This window comes from Typopeltis vanoorti, chromosome 22 (assembly GCF_054136105.1).
Source record: "Typopeltis vanoorti isolate ZY-2024b chromosome 22, IOZ_Tvanoo_1.0, whole genome shotgun sequence".
Lineage (NCBI taxonomy): Eukaryota > Metazoa > Arthropoda > Arachnida > Uropygi > Thelyphonidae > Typopeltis > Typopeltis vanoorti.
Genome location: NC_143570.1, coordinates 20,423,512 through 20,449,775, shown reverse-complemented (window position 1 = coordinate 20,449,775; position 26,264 = coordinate 20,423,512). Strand labels below are relative to the sequence as shown.

Sequence of the window (26,264 nt, the reverse complement as noted above, 5' to 3'; positions counted from 1 at the left end):
TAGATTTCTAGCACAATGAAAAAAAAAATGTATATTACAAATATACACTACAGATGAGCCAAAATTAAAATTAGGTTCTTTTTCTGTAATAACTGATCTCATTCATACAAGAATTATTTTGCAAAATTTGCGCCATTTTGTAATTGCTTTAGATACTGTATTTGCCAGCGTATAAGACGCACTTTTTTCTTTGAAAATAGGTCTGAAAAACAGGGTGCATCTTATATGCTGATACTCAGTTTTTTTATTACTTTCATTTCTGGAAATTTTCTCTTTTCTGAGTTACGCAATTTCTTTCTTGCTTCCTTGAGGTATGTGAGAGCATTCCAGTTACGCAGAGTTCAGTGGATGCGCATTCGCTGTTATCGATGATCATAGCTGTTAAATCACAGATCTGCAGTTAAATTTTCTCTAAATTTCTAGGCAAATTATGGCTGAAAAACATCTGCATTGTTACAATATTGCATACAAGCTATGTGTGATTGCGTATACTAAAGAACATGGAAACAGGGCTGCAGAGAGGTATTTCGGGCTAAATCATTTAAGAAGTGTGGTGTGGCATTAGTAATGCACTAGATAGTATGGAGGACGATTTGTTGTATGATGACTCAGATTCTGATTCAGAAGAGGTTTCAAATGTCTCTTCATTTAGCTCTGGAGATGAATTTCTGGGTTTTGATGAAGAAGATTAAAAGATGGGTACTCTTTCCTAGTTAGTTTAGGTATTTGTTGAAAGTAGACCTACTTATTACTTTATATTTGAAATACTGTAAATTCTTTATAATATTCAGTGATAAAATTTTTTTCCTAACAAACGTCTTATAGGCCGGTGCATCTTATATGCTGGCAAATATGGTAATTTCTCTACTTGTTTTTATCAGATATAAGTTTAATTTTAATTTGTTTTATTTTTTTGTTTCTTTCTGTGCTGGATTGGTTTTAATGTTTTCACATGATGCTCAGCCAATAAAATTCACTGTATTATTACTTGATTTTTGTGGAAAAAAGTTAATATGATGATAGATTTATTTCTCATTAAAATTGTTTTATGTTATGAAATTTCTTTCTTCCTGTCTCTCACCATTGCTTTCTCTCGCACACAGCAGCACAAAATACTTCACTAGATTCAACTCACATTGATTCAGTTGTATCTGTCCTACCAGTTAATCATTCCAAGAAAGATAGTAGTCCTGAATCAGATGATCATACATTTTCTATTGAATCTAATTATTTGGCTGTTAGACCAGGTATGTTTGAATTTAATTGTGACATTCAAATATAAATTTTATGTTGCATGTAGTTAATGCCTATGCATGCTCTGTGTGTGTGTGTGTGTGTTATCTTCATTTATTCAAATATTTCCTGACAAAGCAAGAAGAAATTGTTCAGTTATTCAGAGAATAGTTGAATTTCTGCTTGCCAATGAACAAGCTGTGGATTCTGATCTCCCTGTGGCAGAAATGGGTAGAAAGACTTGTGTTCACAGTTCATATCATCATCAATTTCCTGACATGTAACCTCAAGGGGTGTACAGGATATTATGATAGTATACTACATGAAGAACTTGCATCATTGCTAGCTTCCTATCAACAATTTTTCTCCAAATCAATCTGTTATCTGTCAAGACTCCAACATTATCAGATCTTAGATTTCTTTCTTCTAAGACACTTTTTACTATATCTATCCACTTATATCTTCGTCAAAGATTATGGTTCTCAAAGGAAATACAAACAGGGAAACTTTCAAGAAACAAGTGTGCCTTAATGGAGAAAGAATTAAAGTCAGCAAGTTTTGAGTATCTGGGATCCATTATTAATGTGAAGAATTGCTGTTCAGAAGTCAGAAGAAGATTAGGAATGGCTAAAACAACAATCAGAGGCTTGTCTAAAATCTGAAAGGATCTCCATGGGAATAAAGTTGAGGATTTTGTTGGCAGTTGTTTTTCTAACAGCGGCTTGTGGATATGAGACTTGGAAACCTAAAGAAGTCAGATAAGAAAAGAATAGGTGCTTTTGAGATGTGGTGTTACAGAAAGCTGTTGAGGATATATACCGAAAGGCATACAAATGAATGGGTGTTAGAAAAGATCAGTAAAACTTTAAGGCTCCTTAAGGATATTGACAGAAAAAAGTTAAAATATTTTGGACATATTGAAAGAATGGAAGGAGGACTTCTCAGAACAGTAATAGAAGTTAAATTTTTCAGTTCACAATGAACTCAGGCTATTTTGTTTAGCAAGGAAAATTCTACAAACAAATAGAGGGGACAGCCATGGGTTCTCAACTCTCCCCACCCTTGGCCAACTTTTATATGGAGACTACTTTTGAAGAGAAAGCCTTAAACTCTGCCCCACAAAAACCAACCATATGGCTTCGCTTTGTTGATGATGTGTTTGCTATTTGGCCACATGGCTCCGATGCACTCCTCTCCTTCCTAACACACTTGAACACAACCAACACCCCAGAATCAAGTTCACCGTGGAAGAAGAAAAAAACAACTGCCTTCCTTTCTTAGACACACTAGTCACCTGCCAGCCTGATGGAACCTTGGTTTTCTCAGTTTATAGAAAGCTTTCTATAATAGGCAGATACATTCACCAACAATCCCCCCCACACACAACAATATGGAGTCATTAAGACACTACACAACAGGGTTAAACTTATCTGTTCAAATGACAATGCCCTAACCACGGAACTAAACCACATTCTCAACACTTTCTTAGCCGCTACCCCCCCCAAAAAAAAAAAAATCCAAAAAATATTGAAGCCAATAAACCACAACCCCCTCCCCCCCTTCACAACAAGGATTACTCTAAATCCATCACCATTCCCTATATCCTAGGAACCTTGGAAAAAATTACAAAAATCCTAAAAAAACATGACTTCTTTGTTTCATACCTTATAAAAAATTGGCATCCCTTATCTGCTCCACTAAAGACCTACCTGGTGTATATCAAGTCCCTTGCAGCTGTAAGCTGTCCTACTTTCACCAAACAGGCAGGACAGCTAATATCTGAATTTCAGAACACAAGGACTACATCCGGTTTCACCAATACAGCCACTCTGGTCTTGCAGACCATGCACTGGATATCTGCCATAGAATACAGTGGAAGAAAGCCACGATAATACACCGTAGTAAATTCAAATACGAAAGGCTATTCATGGAATCAGCTTCAATCCTAAGAAACAATCCAAACATCAACAAATTTGGTTGCATGAGACTGCCCCAAATTTGGGAAACCTACATCGGAAGACCTTCTGCCCAATCGGCCAAGAATACCAACATTGCCCACTAGGGGGTACCATCAGGACTTTTAGGAGAAAGAATAGCTGCCTGCTTCATTCCTCATTTACTGTGTGTTGTGCTTGCATGCACGTGTCTTGTATTTAAGTTCCTGTGATAATGGCAATGTGACGTTGCTAAAATATTGGAAGTGTATTAAAATTTATTTTAATGTATATTCTATTGTACGTTGTAATTTCCTTAAGCTATTTAGTAAGAATGTATAACCAACGTCTAAGCCTTTCCATGAGAAGTAAAAGAAGGTAAAGTTCCTGGGAATAAAAAAAAGGAAAGGGTAGACTGTCAATGAGATCGATGGATGGTGTGTGTGTGTGTGTGTGTGTGTGTGTGTGTGTGTGTGTGTGTGTGTGTGTGTGTGTGTGTGTGTGTGTGGAGTGACTGATCTTCAGAGAGTTGAAGCCTCCAGAAACGCATACAACAGGACTATATGGTGAGGCCTAATTTGGCACATCACCAAGCATCGGAGTGACCATACGGCATCTGTGGATGTCCAGTGAACATATGAATGAATATCTTGGTCTTCTTCTAGGTCTTTTTCCAGCCAACCTGGCAGAGAACACTTGTTTTGTTAATCTTTCCTCTCCCATTCTGTTTAAATGACCATACCACCTGAGATTAGCTGTGCTAACACATTCCTGGATGCTAACAATGTCAAGTTCTTTCCTAATATCCTCGTTTTTAATATGATATTGCCATTGATGCCATCTGTTCATACCCATAATCTTTCTCAGGACTCACAGATATGTGGTCTCTAGTCTTTGGTCAAGTGTTTCATTTCTAACCCAGCTCTCATATCCATAAGTTAAAATTGGTTTGAACACTGTCTTATATACTGCTAATTTACTGTTTTGACTAATTTCTCTATTATTCCATACAAATTTATTCAGTTGACTTCCTACCATATGAGCTTTGTTGATTTTTGTTCTCTATTTCTGTATTTAATTTACAGTCTTCACTAAAAATTCTGTCTAAGTAGCTGAAATGTTTTACATGTTCTATAGGTTCTCCATTCACAATGCAGTTGATATTTTCAATGTTTCTGCCTATTTTCATTGTCTTTGCCTTGTTATTGCTGATATTCATACCAAATTTATTACAACAGTTATTCAATTTAGTCAGGGAATCTTGCAGACTTGTACTGGATTTACTTAAAAGTATAACATCATTTGCATAAAGTAAAGAGCTGAAATTAACATCTTCAATTTGATATCAGGTTTAATACCACTTCATCGTGTGATCCATACAGATAATGAATAACAGAGGGGAATAATGTATATCCTTTTCTGACACCAGATTTAACATCAAACCATCTTCCTTCACTTCTAACTTCTGACTTACATTTCAAATAAAGACTAAATATTGCTTGATATAATGCCCCATTTACACCATATCACTGTAGGTTTTGAATAGCTTTTCTCTTTCCTTGTCACATGCCTTTTGCAGGTCCACAAAACTTAAATTCAAATCTTTGTTATCTTCTCACGATTTCTCAAGTAGTTGTTGTAAAGTGAAAATCTGATCCTGGCAGCCTCTATTTGGCCTTAATCAGGCATGTTCTTCACCAAGCTTCCCTTCCACAATCCTTCTCAACCATTTCTCAAGTATACTTACATAAATCTTACCAGGAACACTCATTAGGGAAATACCTCTGTAACTCTCACATTCAGTTTTTTTTTTTCCCTTTTAGTATATGGGTACTATGAGAGCTCTCGTCCAATCATCTGGAATTCGTTCGTCTGTCCAGGCCTTCTGAACTATGCATTGCAGCCACAGACTATTATACCTTCATACGTGAGCATTTCTGGTCTGATATAATCTATTCCTGTTGCCTTTCCACATTTCATGTTTTTAATGGCTTTTTCTACTTCAAGAATGGATATGTATTCCTGATTACATGATTGTTGAGTGTTTTTTTTTACCACTGTGCTATCACTGCTTGTTTCATTTAACAATTTTTGAGGTAATTACTCCATACATCAAGGATATCTTTTTTCTTCAATTTTCCTGTCACCTTTAACATCTCTAATTCCTTTTACAGCACGCTTTCCTCTATTTCTGAGCTTTTTCAACATCCTCCAGAATATCTTGCCACCTTCCTGATATTTATCTTCTTACCAAAGTATTTCCATCACTTTTGTTAGCTAGTTTTACACAGTGTTAGCTTTCTTACATTTGTCTCTATATTCTCTAAGAGCACAAGCTGACTCATTTGCCAGGAACTTTTGATAAGCTTTCTTCTTTTCCTTCACTGTCTCTTTAACTTCCTGTATACGAGGAGTTCTGATTTTTCTATCCTTGTAGATAATCTCACTACATGCCTCTCTGGCTGAATCAATCAATCAATCTCCAAAGTTTGTTTCCTGTTCTCAAACTCTTTCATTTTTTCTTGAATAATGTTTGTGTATTTTACTGTACAGATCACATCTGAAAGCCACTCAACTTCTATTTGCTTTAAAACTTTCTTATGTGTTCTTCTTCTGTTCAATATGAAATTCAATTTTATCCTACTCAGGACTAAATGGTGATCACTTCCAATTTCAAATCCTCTGTACACTCTGGTGTCCTGCACCAGTAGGAACATTAATACGAGGCTAATCTTTTTGAATGGCAGGCAATATCAAGTAGAGTGATATTTCTTATCTTAGAGTGATATCTCTTCTCTCCATCTGAATTTATGCACATGTTTATGTTGTAACATTGCGTTAGTAATAACCAGTCCATATCCTCAGCCGAAATCCAACAGGTATTTGCCATTATTATTAGCTTTGCTCTTTTCTCCATATTTTCCCAAAATATTTCTGTATGTCTGATAATCATTTCCTACTCTGCTATTTAGATCATGGACTAAAAAAAAGACAAGGACCATATTTTCCTTTTTTCATTTGTCAGTTGCTTTCTCAAAGCCTCAAAAAATTCCTCTACTTCTACCTTAGTTGAACCTATTGTAGGACCATAGGCACAAATAAGTTTCCCATTTTGATATTTGCCTACATCACTCTACTTGATATTGCCTGCCATTCAAGAAGATTAGTCTCATATTTAGTGTTGAATACTATAGCTACTCCTTCTTTTCCCTGATTGTTATTGCCTGAATATAACATTTTGTATTTATTACAAAATGTATATTCAGAAAGATCTCACCCAGTTTTAGTCTTTTTTGTTTCAGTCACCCCTGTTATATCAATCTGGTACTTATCCAGTTCCTCAGCTAGCTCCATTTCTTTGCATTCAGGCTGCTTACATCATTGATAGTATACTGATTTAAGCCTCTTTTAATGAGTTCTGGTGTGTTTCAGAATTTGTTCATATTAATTTGTAGTTCATATTAATTTATTTAATGGTATTAATTCATAACACAAGAATATTAAGAAAATAATTAATATCTTATTTGCCTATATTTCGCTGGTATTATATCCAGCATCTGAGCACAAAAATGATTTGTCACAGTACACAAACAGCAAAAATTTAGTTAACAGTAGGACCAGTTGAATAAATTGTAACAGCAATATGTGGAACTAAAGTCCTAATTGGCTCCATCTATTGCTGGATAGAGAGAGAGAAAAATGAGTATTAATTTGATCGGGAGATAACTGTCTCCCAAATTTCTGGTATATTGATACAACCATAATTGTTGAAGTTTGGGGAATGTTTTGAAGCCACTGCCTATTTGAAAGACAATCTTAATGACTTCTGTGTAGCACTTTTGTTTTCTTCCATTTTATCCTGTGTGAAGGGGTATCCAAGGCATGGTTTACTAGTTCTGACTTGGCATAATGATAGTTCTGAATGTATTTTTTATGTTCTCCAAAGCAGATGTTAACAGTTCTTCCTAGTAATTCCGATCATAAGTGCAGGGTGCTTCATATACTCCTGGATGTGATAAAAGAGCGAGTTTGTTTATCTTTCGATGAATGGATTAGAGTTGCCAATTTCATATATAGTTTAAATGTAGTGTGGAGCTGATATTTATTAAGCACTCTAGATATCTTTCCGTATGTGTCTTGAATGTATGGGATAGTAATAGTTTTGCAGTAGTCTTACATATTAGGCAATGGAGGGGATTTCCAGAAACATTTAGTATTGGATCTATTTTTTGGAGATTATGGCCATTGACTAAAAAAGTTTGATACAAGTAAGTGAGTTCAGTAGTAAGAGCATTATTATAGAAACAGATAGCTCTGGCTCTGTGTTTTTAGGTTACCATATTGTTGAGCTGGATGATAGTGTGACTGTCAAATATCTCCCAGTATCTGTAGGTTTTCAAAAACAGAAAAAGATAACAAACTATCAGAAAATGAGTTAAATAAAATATTATTTTGTTATTATTGTTTTGTTGTGCATTAATATCATTAAATAAATTAACATATTCCAAAACTTTTTGTGCTTATTGGAGACCTGAAGTAGCTTGAAAGCTCCATATTTTCTCTAGAGTAGACAATTATTGAACTCATGTATTAAATGTAATAGAGGTTATCATATTTTCTGTGGGTGTTAATTGATATAAAAAAATTAATAAAATTAATATTTCAATAAAGAACAATGGCTTTGCATTAACGTATGTATTTGAGATAATACTTATGATTTGTTATGGAAGACAATACTCCTTTGCTAAATACAATCAGTTTGTACTGTTATGAATTACTGAAAAGTCCTGATCAAAGTTCCATAGCAGCAGTGCTGCTATTTCAGAGTCAGTATTGTAAACAGCAAAAGTTCAAACACTTCCTGATATGTACTAGGGGGTGCATATCAGGAATATATATATATATATATATAGCCCCCCTATATGTATGTGTGTTGTATATATACTAGTGGCCAAAATTGTGGAAACATTTTGGAAAAAGTGTATTTTTGAGGTTTGATGGCTCATAACACCACTTTTTTTGGTGTAATACCATAAAATTATATATCAGTGGAAAGATAATTTAATTAATAATGTAATGCAACAAAGTTTGTTCAATTCTCTGTATTCTATGAAATTATAGTCAAAATAACCAGAAAAAAAGAAGCACAACTTGCTTAGGTTGATATAAAATAGCTTTCCTTCATTTGAATGTAGCCAATGAGCATTTTTTCCATGAGCATTTAGAGAGCCAATCAGGTGTCATCTTGTTTTGGCAATGAGCCAATAAGGTCACAGTAGGATTCAGCTATTGATGTCATGTATTGGAGCTGAGAGGAGGACATTTGTCAGTATGTTATTTTTCTGTTCTTTCATTTAGTGAGCTTGTAAAACGTAATAAAATTAAAGAAATGGCACAAAGAGTTGACTGGTCACCCAGAAAGCGATGTAAAATAGTACTATTAAGTGAACAAGGCTACAGTTATGAAGAAATTAGAAGAAAAATTGGTGGAAACTTAACCAGAGGTGGCATTTCTAAATTTTTGAAGAGGTATAAGGAGACTCTGTCACTACAAAGCCAGACTGATAAAGGCAGAAAAAGGTGCATAACAGCAAGTGATGATAGAAGAATTGAGAGTCTGTGCCTGTGTGACAGAAGAAAATCATCTAGGTGTATACAAGATGAAATGGCACAATACAATGTGAAGTTGAGTGCAAGGACTGTTCGGCGCAGACTGCAGGAATTTGGTCTGAATGCTAGTATTCCAAAAAAAGCCATTTTTATCTCTCAAACAAATGTTGAAAAGATTAAACTGGGCTAAAACCCATGTTAACTGGACAGTGGAACAAAGGGACAGTGTTATTTGGAGTGATGAGACCAAAATCTCCCTGTTTGGTAGTGATGGCATAAAATAGGAGAAGAATTGGAGAGGATTTGCATCCTGATTGCATTACACCTACCAAGAAACACCCACTTAGTGTTATGATCTGAGGTTGTATGACGTCAAACGGTGTGGCCAGAATTTGTGTGATTAATGGGAATATAATAAATGCCCAAATATACATAAATGAAATACTTGAGCCCAAACTGAAGCCTCCTTCCACACTTGATCTTTTCCAAGATAATGAAGCATTTATATTTCAACAGGATTCAGCTCCATGTCATGTTGCTACTCTGGGCAAAAAGTGGTTTCAAGATAATCATATTCCACTGCTGGAATGGCCTGGGAATAGCCCAGACCTTAACCCAGTCGAAAATCTACGGAGCCGACTAAAGAAACTTGTTAGTCAGAAGCAACCCACCAATAAAACCCAATTCAATAATTCAATCTTGATTTCACATTATAACAGCTGCAGAACTAAAAAACTTGGTTTTTAGTTCTGTAGGTGTTGCAAGGCCATAATTAATGCTAAAGGTTACCCAACTAAGTATTAACTCACATTGTGAGAATTTTTGTATATCTCATTTTTTCTATGTATTTCACTTTTCTTCTTTATAACTGCTGTTCTAATAAAAAAAACCTTCATAAAAGTTATTGTGTGTGTGTGTGTGTGTGTATATATATATATATATATATATATATAATAGAAAATGTGAGAATTACAGAGGAATTTCTGTACTAAGTGTTCTAGGTAAGATTTATGCGAGAATACTTGAAAAAAAAAGGATGAGGAAAGATCGTGGAAGAGAAACTAGAGCAAGCTGGGTGGCCAAATAGAAGTTGTCAAGATCAGATTTTCACTTTAAGACAAACAGTTAAGAAATTGTGGGAATATGACAAGGATCTGTACTTTAGTTTTGTAAATCTGGAAAAGGCATATGACAAGGTGCCCAGGGAAAAGATTTTCAAAACACTTCAAGGAAATACAGGAAGATGGTTTGATGTAAAAGCAGGAGTAAGATAATGATGCATATTACCTCCACTCTTATTCATCATATATATATATATATATATATATATATGGATCACATTAGGAATATTAGAATTGGAGATATCAGTCTTAGCTCTTTGCTTTATGCAGATGATGTTGTATTCCTAAACACATCGAGTGCAAATCTCCAAGATTCTCTAACTAAATTGAATAAATGTAGCAAATTTGGCATGAAAATCAGCAATGAAAAGACCAAAACTATGAAAATAAGTATAGAAAACTTCAGCTGCATTCTGAAGGAGATCTTTTAGAACAAGTAAAAGTTTTTAGTGAAGATCACAGGTTAAATAAATCTGGAAATAGACAGCAGAGCAAGCAAAAGTAATTTATGAGTCATAAATTTATATGGGATAATACAGAAATTAACCAAAATACGGTTTTAAGTTATGGATCTGAGAGTTGGGTTAGAAATAAAGCACTTGATCAAGGACTAGAGACCACAGATATGAGTGTTCTGGGAAAAATTTGGGAGTGAACCAATGACATCAATGACAGAGTTATATTAAAAATGAAGACATTAGAAAGGAACTTGATATTATTAGCATTCAAGAATGTGTCAGCAGAGTTAATCTAAGGTGGTATGGCCACTTTAATAGAATGGGTGAGGAAAGGTTAGCTGAACAAATATTTAATGCAAAGATGGCAGGAAAGAGACTGGATAATGACCAAGGTCTAGATGAATTGATTCAGTGCCATAGAAGCATGAAATGTTAGATATGGCAATATTTGGAGTGCTGATAAGTAATAGACTGATTTGGAGGAAAATTGTTGATAGGAGATTAATAATGATGTAAACTTCATCATGTAGTGCTGTCATACTAACATGAACATTGCTTGGAGGTACATATCAGGAAATTGCTGATTATGATTCTTGCTGAAGTTTTCCCATGAGTTTTGTTAAGCTACCTGTACACATAGCTTAGATCTCTTGAATTTTTCTCTATATTCTTTTAGGACATCTGCTGACTTATGAGGGTGGTCTGAAAAGTTCTCGGAATAACAATGAAAAAATGATTTTATAATTTTAAAATTATTATTTTTCAACATAATCTCCCTTAAGACTAATACATTTATTCCAGCAATGCTCCAGCACCATTATCCCATCTGCCTGTAAGTGTAGGTTTTCTGTAAACAGAGAAAGCCAGGGATCCATCAGGCTGGTGTGTAATTAGAGTTTCTAGAAAGGGAAGACTGTTGTTTTCCTTTTCCAAAGTAAACCGGATCCTGTGATGTTGATTAATTAAGTGTGTTGAAGAAATTGTGGAGTGTATCCAGGCCATGCAGCCAAATAGCAAACACATCATCCACATAGCATAGCCAAACAGTGGGTTTATGTGGGGCAGAGTTTAAGACTTTTTCTTCAAAGGTCTCCATAAAAAAGTTGGCTATAGATGAAGAGAGTGGAGAAACTCATTCTAAGAACATCAGTCCAACAGCAAAGACAACCCAATTTAGCCTGCTAGGGGTGGAACCTGTAGGACTCTAGGACCGACTTCAGTTGCCTTCCTTCAGCCTCATTTGCTTAGTGTTAGTTCCTGCAAGCACATATCACTGTTTTATGATCCCTGAAGATGGCAATGTTACATTGCCATCTTCAGGGATCACAATGTAACATTGCCGCAATATTGTTAATTATTAATTAAAGTTTTTATAATTGATAATATACAAGGGTTGTCTGAAAAGTTCTCAGCCTAACAATGAAAAAATGAATTTATAATTTCAAAATTATTTTTATTTTTCAACATAATCTCCCTTAAGACTAATACATTTATTCCAGCACCATTATCCTGTCTCTGTAGTGTTCTCAGTATGATCTGCAAAATACCCCTCTACAACTGCAATCACCTCTTGATTCGAAGAAAAATGCTGACCAGCGAGGAAGAGTTTTAATATTGGGAAGAGATAGAAGTCAGAGGGAGCCAAATCTGGGGAATAGGGTGGGTGTTCCATCAATTCATAGTGCAGATCCCTTAAGTTTCCCATTGCAAAAACACCTTTGGGGCAGGTGCATTGTCCTGATGAAAGATGATTTTTTTATTCTGCAAACCAGGTTTTCAGAAGAAAAAGTCTGGTTAAAAGATCAGAATAATATTCGACAGTTATTGTTTTAATCTTTTCAAGATAATATAAACAAAATGACTTTAACCTCCCAAAATACCAATGCCATGACCTTTCCTGCTGATGGAACTGACGTTGTCTTCTTTGGTGCTGAACAACAACCGGCTTCTGTTCATTGTTTTGATTCTGGTGAGTAATGGTGAATCCAAGTCTCATCCATAGTAATAAATCGATGCACAAAATCAGTTTTATTCTTGTTAAAATTCTCCAAGTACTGTTCAGAGATTTTCATGCGAGTGTGTTTTTGATCTGTTGTGAGCAAGTGCGGTGCCTATCTTGCACAAAGCTTTTTCATCTGCAATTTTTCATGCAAAATATATCATAAACATTCTTTTGAAATGCCTATAATCTCAGCAATTTCATGCACTTTGACTCGCCAGTCATCCAATACTATGTCGTGCACTTGATCAATGATTTCTGGTGTTGTTACACTTTTTGGACGTCCTTCACATGGATCATCTTCAAGGCTGGTATGGCCACATTTAAACGCAGCCCATTTCTTAATTGTCAAAAATGAAAGAGAAGAGTGTCCATAAACTTTTATGAACTTCGAATGAATTTCTTTTTGCGCTAAACCTTCTTTTACAAAGAATTTTATAACCTCAATTTTATCCATTTCAAGGGATACAGACAACACTTTTGCTTCAGACAACTGTATAAAACAAACTATTTGATACAATGACTTGCAATTTCACATGGATGCTTATGACAGATATGACAAATATACCAACTTAGAAAAAAAAAATCTTGCCGATAGTGTTGCCATATATTGTCGAGGCTGAGAACTTTTCAGACCACCCTTGTATTTACTAGGAACTTTCAGTATACTTACTTCTCTTCCAGGACTGTTTCTTTAACATCTGATGTTTACCGTGATGTTCTTATTTTGCTATCCTTACAGACAACTTCACCACATACCTCCATAGCAGAAACAATGAACCTTTTCTTCTGAGATTGCCACTGAGACTTGAAGATTTGGCTTATTTTCAAACTATTTAATGTTTACTTTAATAATGTTTGTATAGTTGAATCAATAGTTTACCTGTAGAAACTGCCATACTATAATACTTTGTAAAAGTTTCTTACATGCTATTCCTTTCAATGTGATATTAGTACAGTAAACTTTTGATTTAACAGATTATTAGTTGTTAAGGATTGTCCGTTAAATCGTGAATCTTAGGAATAGTATTGAAAATAAAGCACTTTCAGTTGTATAGTATTAATATATTTTAATGAGAAATATGCAAATACCATTTTACTGAGAATTGAGCTTGAAAAAAGCATCAAGTTTTGGTTGCTCTCCACTTTTATACTGTTTCTTAATAATTAACAATCGAAATTGCCGAAAATGTTCAAAATAAGCAATCACCTCTGGATCTGAAGATGCACTATGATTGAGATGATTTCTTACATGTATTCTCTAACCACCAATAGTTTTGGACTAGCTGGAACCACTTCTTCTTCCTCATTGTCAGCCTCTTGATTGTCCCATAGAACATCTTCAGCAATCTTCCTGGCTGAGAATTTGGTAGCCTGGGTTGCCCTCATTGATGTCTAGCCATTGTTCAATGTCATTCTCATTGACATTATCACCAGCTTGCATCAATGTTTCACGGAAATCAGAGGTTGCAAAACCTCTGAAATCATATTCTGGTTCACTCCTGTTCAGTAACTTGGTCCAGCCATTGGCCGATGTTGTAGTCTTTATCTCCTTCCAAGCAGCAGCAAAATTAAAGATGGCAGATTGATGTATGCACGCAAATTTTGCATGCATACATGCACGCAAAATTTGCTTAAATGTATGCAAGCAAATTTTTTGGGATCGTTTTTGTTCTCCAAGACAACCATGACCTCTTCAAGAAACTTCTTATACAACCTCTTGCAGGTAATAATGACACCTTGGCCTATAGGCTGTATTATAGAAGTGTTTGGAGGAAGAAAGATACATTTTATTCTTCCATTCCTACTAACCAACATCTCAGCATTAGGATGGACTGATGCATTATCAAGAAGTAAAATGGTTTTTACATCTTCAAGAGAGATTTTCAGGACCCCCTTCTTGGTAGGTTTGCACTTCAGATTTGAAGTGATTGAAAAACCAGTCAGAAAAAATATCACTTACAAACCAGACATTCCTTGAGCTGGAATAGATGACAGGCAACTGGTTCATAACATTCTTCAAAGCACAAGGCTTTCGTGCTCTTCCAACTACCATTGGCTTGAGGTGTTGCATGTCATCGGCATGAGCACAAAGTAGGGCTGTAATGCACTCCTTGTTTAATTTGCAGCCAGGCCTTCTAATCTCATTTTGTTTGCAAGGGTATTTTCGGGAACAATACGATAGAATAGACTGGTCTCATCTGCATTCTAAACGTGAGACAAAATCAGACCCTCAGACCCTCACAGTCAGATTCAGTGACTTCACCTCGTCCTTCAACCTTCAATTCAATGACTTGATGTGTTTTCTGAAGGGTTCAACTTGTTCAATATTGGCGCTCAGTGCTTTGTTTGCATGTTCGTAATGCTATGCCATTTATGAAAGTGCCAAAGCCACCCATTACTCGCCTATAACTGTATGCTCATGTGTTGTGCCAATTTTTCAGCAGCCACCTTTAGTTCAACACCACAAACAACAACGCCACTAGACCGCTGTCGAATGAACCACTTGTAAACTCCTTCTTCTAAATTCTTATGCTTGGCCAACTTTACATGTTTCTTATCCGCCACAGTGAAACCACTTTTGGAGCTCTTGACGCTATATTTTAGCGAAACTGAGTAAGTTTGTCTTTATTTTTGCCTATGTCCGAAACTTTTTTCGTTTTCACCCCGTAAAGTTCACAAACTTGAGCAATAGATGCATCACTTTCCAACTTACTTATTAACTCAAGTTTCTGTGCTATCATCAAGTTCACTCGTTTTCTTTTAACTCCAGACATATTAACTGATATTAATAATGATTAATAATGGTTTAACAAAAAATTACTTCAGCAACAACCTAAGCACCATGTATTTTGCTCTAGCAATCACAAATATCAACGTAATATCATGAATATACGTGAATGTATCAAAACAATTTATAAACACTGCTGATCGCTTCCAATTAACCATCATATTATTTTTTTTTATTAATTATTTCATTATCTGTATTTATTTGTCAAATTATGTCCTTAAATCCAAAGTCTGTTGAATCGGGGTCCATTAAATCGAGAGTTTACTATATTAGTATTTTTTTAGTATTACTTTCAAGCCTCTGTGGAGGCCAGAGATCCATCGCAAGAGGATGAATACTCACAGACCACAGTAACATCATACCTTGCCTTGAAAACATTCACTGTTGGAGCACTAAACACCCATTCCAGTAATGCATTTCAGTCATTCACGACCCATGAAGCAAAAATTTCTTTTTCACCTCTTTACTCTCATGACTCTTGTACATCCTTCAGGAATGACCTCTAGTTCCTACATCACCCATTATCCTATGCAATAATTCTTCTGTATTTATTTGGTAGACTCCTCTCACCAGCTTATGTCCCAATCATATCTTCCTTCCTCCTATCTGCCAAGCTCTGAAAACCACATTCCCTCAAGCTGTCCTCATACTCAGTATTCTGGAATCCTAAGACAGTATTTAGTTATTTGCCTCTGCACTATCTCCAATGTTTTCCCTGATCACCGATACAGCCAGGTGACCCAAATCTCTGCATAGAAATCAAATTGAGGCTTAATTAGCACATTGTTGAATGGAAACCCCCCCCCCTTATCCTTACAAGTCAGCATTCCTAGCATTATAGAAGTGATTTTTTGGGTAACTCTTACAACTTTCACAATGTGTCCGTTGAACTTCAGTTCACTATCTTCTAAGATGCCCAGATCCCTTGCTTCCTCCACCTCCTGAAGCAGAGTTCAATATTCATTTTTATTCTACTTAAAACTAAGTGATGATCACTTAGGAGAACTTTCTGTAGAACCATAGATAAGTTCTTTGTCCGTTTCCCCATTTTGCCCACATGACTTGAAACTACCTTCCAATCTAGAGATTTATCTTCATATTTTGTGTTGAATGCTGCAAATATAGTGTTATATTATTGCCCAAATATAACATTCTATACTTATTATTTAGTAAGATCTCACCTGTTTTTATCTTCTTTGTCTCAGTAATACAATTATGTTCACGTGGTACTTTTCCACTTCTTCAAGTCCAATTTCCTTTCCATTAATACTTCTTATATTGATGGTTCCTATCTTCAGTTCTTCTGACATTGGGTTTGTTTTTTTTTTAGATGTTGAGTTTGGGTTTGTTCCAGTAGCTGCTTTTCGCTGTTCACCCTGGTTCCCAGATGAAAACAGCAGGGGCCTTGTTATACTAGGTGATTTCTGCTGTCTGATGAAATCACATCCAGCAGATCTCATCGTGTCGTATCATCATGTGTATTTGTGCTTTAAGCCAGTAGAAAGTACAGTTTGGTCGGTACCCAGTGGTTACCTACTATCAGGGTGCACCACATGAAGGTGAGGATTGAACATTAGTTCAGAAGCCCCAGTCAGTTATCTTTATTCCTTGAAGGTGATGTGGAGATCTCCTCCCAGTTATTAGGCTTTGATCCTTAAGGGACTCCTGGGAATCTCAAAAAATCCAAAATCTTGACTGTGTCAGAAGGAAAGTCTTGGAATAATAATCAAAGCATTTCATCCAGTGGAATGTAGTAAATAAAGAGACCTTATTAAAACTTGCCATTAGATCAGTAAGTTGTAAAAAAAAAAAAAGTTTTTCATCCTCATACAAGTATACAAAAAGTATATGGATATTTTTGATAAAAGACCTAGATTGTCTTATATGTGCACTTAATAAGCAAGAAAGAAATCTTTTCACACAGCATGTCTTGCCATCAATGAAATGCACATTAGACTTTGGCAGACACCTTCTTTATGGATCTTAATTAGGCCAAAGGGGTCCTTACAAAATGTGGGCATAGTTTCTTTATAGTATTATTATCCCTGCTAATTAAAGCTCAGTTGCTCAATCTGACTATTAGTGGGATTATTTTTCATATCAAAAAGATTAGAAGACTGATGAAATAAAATTATATAAAACAAAGAATGACCTAGCAGAAAATATCACAATGTTAAAACTGAAAAATACAATAAAGATGATGAAAAATAGGAAAATACCAGGAGAAGACAATACAAATATATAACTATACAAAAATGCAGGTGAAAAATTTAATGAAAGGCTTCTGAAATTTTTTAATATGGTTTGGATATCTGGAAAAACTCCTAACTTTTGGAAAAAAGCACTGGTTATAAAAAAGGGAATAAAGAAGTATGAGAAATTTTCTTTTGGATTTATTAGTGGACCATAGTTCTTTATAAATATCTATACATATATATATACAAATATAATAAAATAATATAATAATAATATAATTGATGTTGAAAGTTTATTTTTCACTTAGTTAGACTATAATAAATTTAGTTTAATCCTTTATCCAAGTGTGTGCAAACAATGTTTGTGCCTAAAAGTATCTTTAGGACTGGGGTAAGGTGGTACAACACTGGGAAACTCGTTGCAAAGGTGGAGCAAGCTAACATCACTCCTATCTCAGTATCTCCCATAATGCAAAACACATCTCCTTGCGGATATGTATAATGTTATGCATTAAGGGAAGGGCCACTACCCAGACTAGTTTCGACCTTTATTGAGGTCTCTTCTGTGGGAGCCAGGCCCAAGTGGAGATACCAGGCAGAAGCATTAGCAAGGTCATCTCTACCTATAGGAGTTGCCAAACGGTGTGCCACCTTTTTATTAAATTACTCTGGATTTAGAGAAAGATGTTGAAAGTTTATTTTTCACTTGGTTAGACTATAATAAATTTAGTTTAATCCTTTATCCAAGTGTGAGCAAACAAAGTTTGCACCTGAAAGTATCTTCAGGACTGGGGTAAGGTGGTACAAACTTTGTTTGCTCACACTTGGATACTGGTCACTATCCTGGCCTGAGTCTTATATTCTCATGCATCTGCTCTCCACCACTCTCCTTATATCTCTTCCATAATCTCTTTTTCACCTACAGTTTCTGTGTTTGATATTGTTTGTCATCCACTTTACACCAAATTGTGTTCTCTTCTTCCCTTGTGGAATATATTCCACAAGGGAAGAACTGATTCTTCCCTTGTGGAATATAAACAAAAAATGACTGCTCATTAGTTGAAGCGATTGTTCAACTAATGAGCAGTCATTTTGTTAAAAGCTATCAACCTGGTATATGCATATAGCTTACTATTGCTGCTAACAAATATTCCTTCACAATTTCCAAAGCACTAATGGTATCTTGCCCATCCAATTCCTCCCTCTGTGGAACTGCCCCAAGTTCATATTGAAGACTATTATTATCACCTGCCTTATAATTCCACATACATTCCCTTTTCTTTGATACCCCTGTATGTCTATTCATCTTCCAAGTCAAAACCACATGGTCACTCTCTCCAACTGGAATTATGTGAAGAGATGTCATCTCAGTTATTATCAACTCTTTTGATGCTATGACCAAATCCAAAACTCTTTGAACCTCTTGTTCCCTCTATTACATGTTGCCTAAGACATTTGTCCCTCAAGAATTCTAGAAATTCCATTCCTTTATTACTACATGCATTTTCCTCTTCCCAGCTTATACTGATATAGTTAAAATCTCCCTAACAATCATTCTTCTTGCACTTGCCAAGCTCAACTGCCTAAACATCTCTTGCTCCCCACCCTTTGTGCTCCTTGACTTGTAGCAACATCCCACTAAATATCCTGTCTTGTCCACCTCTACCTCACACCATATGCTTTCAAAACCATTAGTGTCACTGCCTTCCAAAGCTACTACTCTTACAGGACGTAAGTCATCACTTATCATAAGCAGTACTCCACCACTGCATTTTCCCTTCCTATCCTGCCAAAAAATGCTGTACCCTGCTACTTCTATTCCTGTTATTATATCATCTTCCATCAACCACATCTCAGAGATCCTAATAATCTTTGGCTGGGCTGATGCTATCAGTGCCACCAATTCATCTCCTTTATTCCGGATATTCTTGGCATTAATATAAAGCATAAAAATGTCACTTCTTCTATACCTATCATTATCTTCTCCAGAACCCACTGGAGATTATATTATTATCTCCTCCAGAACTAACTGGACTTAGTGTTACCTGATGTCGTCCCCCTTTCCACAAGTACCCATTCCCACAAGAGGCCACCCCTGCTACCATCCATCTAGTTTCCCTGTATTGACACAAATCTCTACCTATCATTATCTCTGTTTTCCTGGAACGGAAAACAGCATCTGGAGAGATTGCTGTTTTCCGAAACGGAAAACAGCAATCTCTCTAGATGCCTACATCCTTTCTCATTCAAATGCAAGCAGTCTCTCGCATGCAGTTCCTTTCTGACTTCAAATCCCCTCTAAGCATCCATATATTCCAATCCTCTCTTCTGATACATTCTGGCTATTATGCTATTCATTATTACTGCTCTTCTGCTCAGCTCTTCACTATCATACCTGGTCAACACACACACGCAATCTTTTCTCTCTGCGTTTTCTTCCGTACAACCTCAAGCAAGAATCTGTAAATCAGATATCTGATTTACATTGCCTCTCAAGTCATTCGTGCCTGCCATCACAATCATCTCATCCACCCTTTCACCCTGCTTAATTGCCATAGCCACACTCTCTATCGTTCCTCCAGACAAGCACTCCTCTATTATCTTATCTTGCACTCCACAGATCATCGAGTCCCATAACTCTCATTCCATTGCCTGGGTACCTTTCCCTTTCTCTCCCTTCCACTGTTTCTATTCTTTTTTTTTTTTTTTTTTTTTTTTTGTACAACAAATTCTGTTATTCTAGTGTATGTCACTTGCCATGAATGGTTAGTGATTATTGTATGTTATGGCTTATCACATGGTCATATGAATTTTGTTTTGTGCTTAACATCTTAATTTATAAATATCCTACATCTGAGCCAGCCCTGAGTTTGTCTGATATGTTATTGCTGAAGATGGATGGCCATTTTTCTTGTGTTTATTTCATATTTTTACAGATAAAAAGACTGAACATTCAATTCCAGTTTAAAGAAAAGAGTGTATCATTATTTACTTGCTCAGTCTCACAGTTATAAGTCATAGGAGTTTGCCATTTTACAAAGTAAAGTGTCCAGGGTCATAAAACTCTTCAAGATGAAGAGCTCACCAGTGAATTTAATCTTCAAAGAGGAGTAAAATTACCCCACTAAAAACATAGACCATATGTTAACTGAACAAGACAGGCTGACCCTTGACAATAATACAAGAGACCACTAAAGCTTAACCTTTGTCAGTATGGTTTCACAGAAATTGGAATGTTTTCTCCTTTAAACCACTGTTGTTATGAGACTACTCCTGTGCTCTGTTCATCAAAAATGAAGCACAACCCAACAAAATAATCAGGAGTGTGTGATATCATATACTCTTAAAAAATACTTGACTTAGGACAAGTAGAATTATCAATAAAGAAGGGAAAAAATTAACATAAATAAGCATATAGACTATATAAAAAAATAAACTCAATTCCACTTTCTAAACATATTTTGACAACAGGTCTTCTCGGAGAAAACATTTAAACCAACAAGATGTGCATCTTCTCTCTGTTGTTATTCCAAATTGGAAAGATATGTTTTGGAAATCAAAGAAAGGCTACAAACTAAGAGAAATTTGAATAATAGATAGTCCCAGTGTTATGGTATTTTATCCTGAACACCTGTTGAGGATATATATCAAGAAATTGATGATGATGAAGCTTTTCAAACAGTAGTAACATCTGACATGGAAGAATATAAAACACACATTATGATACTGTATATAAGCCTCAACATTCAGTTTATAACTTATTCAATCATCATCAAATTCCTGCTATGTACCCTCAAGGAGTGTACAGGATATGATAGTATTACATGAAAAAAATTACATCATTACTAACTTCCTATCTACAATGTTCCTCCAAATCAGTCTGTTATTTGTCAAGACTCCGACATTATCAGATCTTATATTTCTATTGCCTAAGGCACTTTGTACCATATCAATCCACCTATATCTTGGTATTCCTCTGGGTCGTTTTGCTGCCAGCCTGGCAGAAAACACTTGTTTTGCTAATTTTTCTTCGCCCATTCTGTTTAAGTGACCATACCACCTGAGATTAGCTCTGCTAACGCATTCCTGGATGCTGACAATGTCAACTTCTTTCCTAATATCCACGTTTTTAATATGATATTGATATTGATGCCATCTGTTCACACCCCTAATCTTTCTCAGGACTCTCATATCTGCGGTCTCTAGTCTTTGGTCAAGTGTTTTATTTCTGACCCAGCTCTCAGATCCATAAGTTAAAACTGGTTTGAACACTGTCTTGTATACAGCTAATTTAGTGATCCGACTAATTTCTCTCTTATTCCATATGAATTTATTCAATTGACTTCCCACCATACCAGCTTTGCTGATTCTGTTGTCTATTTCTATATTTAATTTACCATCTTCAGTAAACATCGTGCCTAAGTAGCTGGAATGTTTTACTTGTTCCACGGGTTCTCCATTCACAACACAGTTGACATTTTCACTGATTCTGCCTATTTTCATTGTCTTTGTCTTTTTATTGCTGACCTTGATACCATATCTATTACAACAGTTATTTAATTTAGTCAGAGAATCTTGCAGACTTGTAGCGGATTTATTTAGAAGTATAACATTGTCCGCATAAAGCAAAGAGCTGACATTAACATCTCCAATTTTGATATCATGTTTAATACCACTTTTCTTCATAATGCGATCCATGTTGGGAAGTCAATTGAATAAATTCATATGGAATAAGAGAGAAATTAGTCGGAACACTAAATTAGCTGTATACAAGACAGTGTTCAAACCAGTTTTAACTTATGGATCTGAGAGCTGGGTCAGAAGTAAAACACTTGACCAAAGACTAGAGACCACAGATATGAGAATCCTGAAAAAGATTATAGGTGTGAACAGATGGCATCAATGGCAGTATCATATTAAAAATGAGGATATTAGGAAAGAACTTGACATTGTCAGCATCCAGGAATGCATTAGCAGAGCTAATCTCAGGTGGTATGGTCACTTAAACAGAATGGGCAAAGAAAGATTAGCAAAACAAGTGTTTTCTGCCAGGTTGGCAGCAAAATGACCCAGAGGAAGACCACGATATAAGTGGATTGATACGGTACAAAGTGCTTTAGACGATAGAAATATAAGATCTGATAATGTTGGAGTGTTGACAAGTAACAGACTGATTTGGAGGAAAATTGTAGATAGGAAATTAATAATAATGTAATTTTTTTCATGTAGTACTATCATATCCTGTACACCTCTTGAGGGTACATGGCAGGAATTTGATGATGATGATGATGATGATGATGATGATAACAGAGGGGATAATGTACATCCTTGTCTCACACTAGATTTAACATTAAATCATCTTCCTGTACTTCGTTCAATTCTAACTGCTGACTCACAACTCAAATAAAGACTAAGTATTGCTTGATATAATGCCCCATTGACACCATATAACTGTAGCGTATTGAATAGCTTCTCTCTTGGCACATTGTCATATGCCTTTTCCAATTCGACAAAAGTTAAATACAGATCTTTGTTATATTCCCATGCTTTCTCGACTATTTGTCGTAAAGTGAAGATCTGATCCTGACAGCTTCTATTTGGCCTGAATCCAGCTTGTTCTTCACCCAGATTTTCTTCCACAATTATTCTCAGTCATTTCTCAAGTATACTTGAATAGATCTTGCCAGGAACACTCAGTAGGAAAATACCTCTGTAATTCTCACATTCAGTTTTATTTCCCTTTTTATATATGGGTACTATGAGAGCTCTTCTCCAATCGTCGGGAAATTGTCCCTCTGTCCAGACTTTCTGAACTATGTAGTGCAGCCACTGTAAGACTTTTATACTACCATACTTCAGCATTTCTGGTCAAATATCATCTACTCCTGCTGCCTTTCCACATTTTATGCCTTTGATGGCTTTTTCTACTTCAAGTATGGATATGTATTCCTGACTGCATGCCTGGTCAGTGTTTTTTACCACTGTACTGTCATCACTGTTTGTTTCATTTAGCAGTTTTTCAAAGTAATTACTTCACACTTCAAGGATATCTTTTTCTTCTGTGTTCATGTCACCTTTATCATCTCTAAATCCTTTTACAGCACTCTTTCCTCCATTCCTAGGCTTCTTCAACAACCTCCAGAATATTTTGCCACCTTCTTGATATTTATTTTCTGTATTCTTGCCAAAGTCCTCTCGTGACTTTTGTTTAGCTAGTTTTACACAGTGTTTAGCATTCTTGCATTTGTCTCTGTATTCTCTAAGAGAACAAGCTGACTTATTTGCCAAGAACTTTTGATATGCTTTCTTCTTTTCCTTCACTGCCTCTTTAACTTCCCGTGTCCACCATGGAGTTCTAATTTTTCTATCCTTGCCGACAACTTCACCACATGCCTCTCTAGCTGAATCAATCAGGGTTTTCTTCAAGGCATGCCACTGAATCTCCAAGGTTTGATTACTGTTCTCAAACTCTTTCATTTTTTCTTCAATAATCTTTGTGTATTTTAGTCTACAGTTCACATCTGAGAGCTGCTCAACTTTGATTCGCTTTAAAACTTTCTTACATGTTATTCTTTTCAGTATGAAATTCAATTTTATCCTGCTCAAGACTAAATAGTGATCACTTCCAATTTCAAATCCTCTGTACACTCTGGTGTCCTGCACCAGGTGGAAAACATCACTATCAACAATAACATAGTCAATGAGACTTTTCTTATTCCTTGCCTCTTTTCTCCATGTGAATTTGTGCACATTTTATGTTGGAACATGGTGTTAGTAATAACCAGTCCATGTCCTGAGCAGAAATCCAACAGATATTTGCCATTATTATTAGCTTTGCTCTTTTCTCCAATTTTTCCCAAAATATTTTTGTATGTCTCACAATCATTTCCTACTCTGCTATTTAGATCCCCAAAAGGACCAACTTTTTCATTGTGTCAGTTGCTTTCTCTAAATCCTCGAAAAATTCCTCCACTTCTACCTTAGTAGAACCTTCTGTGGGACCATAGGCACAAATAAGTCACATTGTCCAGTTCCCCATTCTCATATTTGCCCACATTACTCTACTTGAGACTGACTGCCATTCAAGAAGATTAGCCTCGTATTTTGTGTTGAATACTATGGCTACTCCTTTTCCTTGATTGTCATTGCCTGAATATAACATTTTGTATTTATTGCTCAGAAAGATCTCACCAGTTTTTGTCTTTTTTGTTTCAGCCACCTCTATTATGTCGATCTGGTATTTATCTAATTCCTCAGCGAGCTCCATTTCTTTGCCATTCAGGCTTCTTACGTTGATAGTACCAATCTTTAACTCTGGTGATGTTGAGTTGGGGTTTGTTTTCAGATTTGTTCCAGTAGCTGACTTTTTGCTGTTCGCCCTGGTTCCTTGGCGAAAACAACGGGGCCCTTGTTTAACCGGGCGACGCTCCAGCCGGCATGAAATTTTGTCATGTCGTACAATCATTTTTTATTTTGGTTTAACCAATAAGAATACAATTTGGTCGGCTGAATCCCAATTTGCCAGCCCATCCTTGTTCGTTCAGTATCCAAGTAGATAACCAACAGGGTGCACCACGAGAAGGTGAGTATTGGACATTAGGTCAGAAGCCCTGGTTGGTTCTCTGCATTCCTTTAAAGGCTATGTGGAGGTCTCCTCTCAGTTATACAGCTTTGACCCTTAAGCACTCAAATGAACATGAAATACAGACATGCATCTTATGGTCATATGAATTTTGTTTCGTGTTTCATGTCTTAATGTATAAACATCCTACATCTGAGCCCTGAATGCTGTGCTATATTCAAAACATAAATCTAATTAATTAAGTATTTAAAATTAAATTTAATACTTTTGCTTTCTACACAGTTTAAGCTACAAGAAGAATCTCAAATAATAATAAAATAAATAAAAAAATGTGTGTGTTTTATTTTGTTTAGTAAGAATTGTTATCAAATACAAGGTTTGACAATTAAATTCCATGACTTAGTCACTTGTATTAGAGTAAGTAAGATCATATATCTGTTACTGTTGGCTCTGTCTTATCTTCTATAATTTACATAAGTCCTCACATTTAGTTTTGTACTTTCACATTGTTGTTATGGTTTGTAATGATAGTACAAAGATCAAACATTGTTTTGTTTATGTTAAGTAAAAGTGTGAATGAAGTTTACAAAGTGATAAAATAATTGGATGATGACTATTAACTACATCTTGGTTACTTTTGTTGAACTTGTTAGCTTTGGGGATAGCCATGAGAATCTTTGAAAATGTATTAACCATGACAACCAACAATATTTTGAATTAGAGAAATGGATAAAAAATGTACATAAATGCATAAATGCCTGAAAAATCAAATCCATGTTGAAAGGAAGGAGATTTAACAGTATAGAGACATAAACAAAGCTCAATAAAGGAACTGATGGTTGTGCATTCAAATGAATTTTGAACATGGCTCCATCTTATCTGTGAAGATGCTCCAAAGTATTTAGTTACTCAAGGAGATGAAATGAATCAGTTTTTAAGGCTTTTTCTCCCTTTCATCTCTGAGTTTCTTTAATCAGTGCAGCCACTGGAACTTACTGCATTTTATCAAAATTAAAATTTTATATTAAAACTGCATTTTGTAAATTTGTATTTTACATTAAATTTATATTAATATTTCCATTTTCTTATTTGTTTCTCATTTCAGTTTTTGGACCAGACCCTGAACGACCACCATGTAAAAAAGCTAAAATTATTCGAAAAGAACGTAAATTGCAAAAGTTGCTTAAACAGGCAGAGGCTGAAGGCAAGATTGTAAAGCATGCTGAAGAGGTGAGTTTCTGTTTTGCTGTTCAACTGTTTGTTTAAAATAGCAATAAATTCATACTATATTTTTTTTTACATGAATTTAGTCCTGATGTTTTAAAATGTCTGTGCAGTTAG

The 26,264-nt window shown here is 35.5% G+C and overlaps 1 protein-coding gene across 3 annotated transcripts in view; it reads left to right on the top strand.

Moving 5' to 3' along the window:
* The window catches only part of Ate1 (arginyltransferase 1), a 244,589-nt gene that overhangs the window by 89,313 nt on the left and 129,012 nt on the right, over positions 1-26,264 (top strand). For 2 of the 3 annotated variants that reach the window (XM_090412357.1, XM_090412356.1), the window contains exons 6-7: positions 1,104-1,247; positions 26,029-26,153. In XM_090412357.1, coding sequence (XP_090268483.1) covers positions 1,104-1,247; positions 26,029-26,153 — 269 coding nt within the window. The remainder of the gene's footprint in view (positions 1-1,103; positions 1,248-26,028; positions 26,154-26,264) is intronic. The other variant, XM_090412358.1, reaches the window with a different exon arrangement.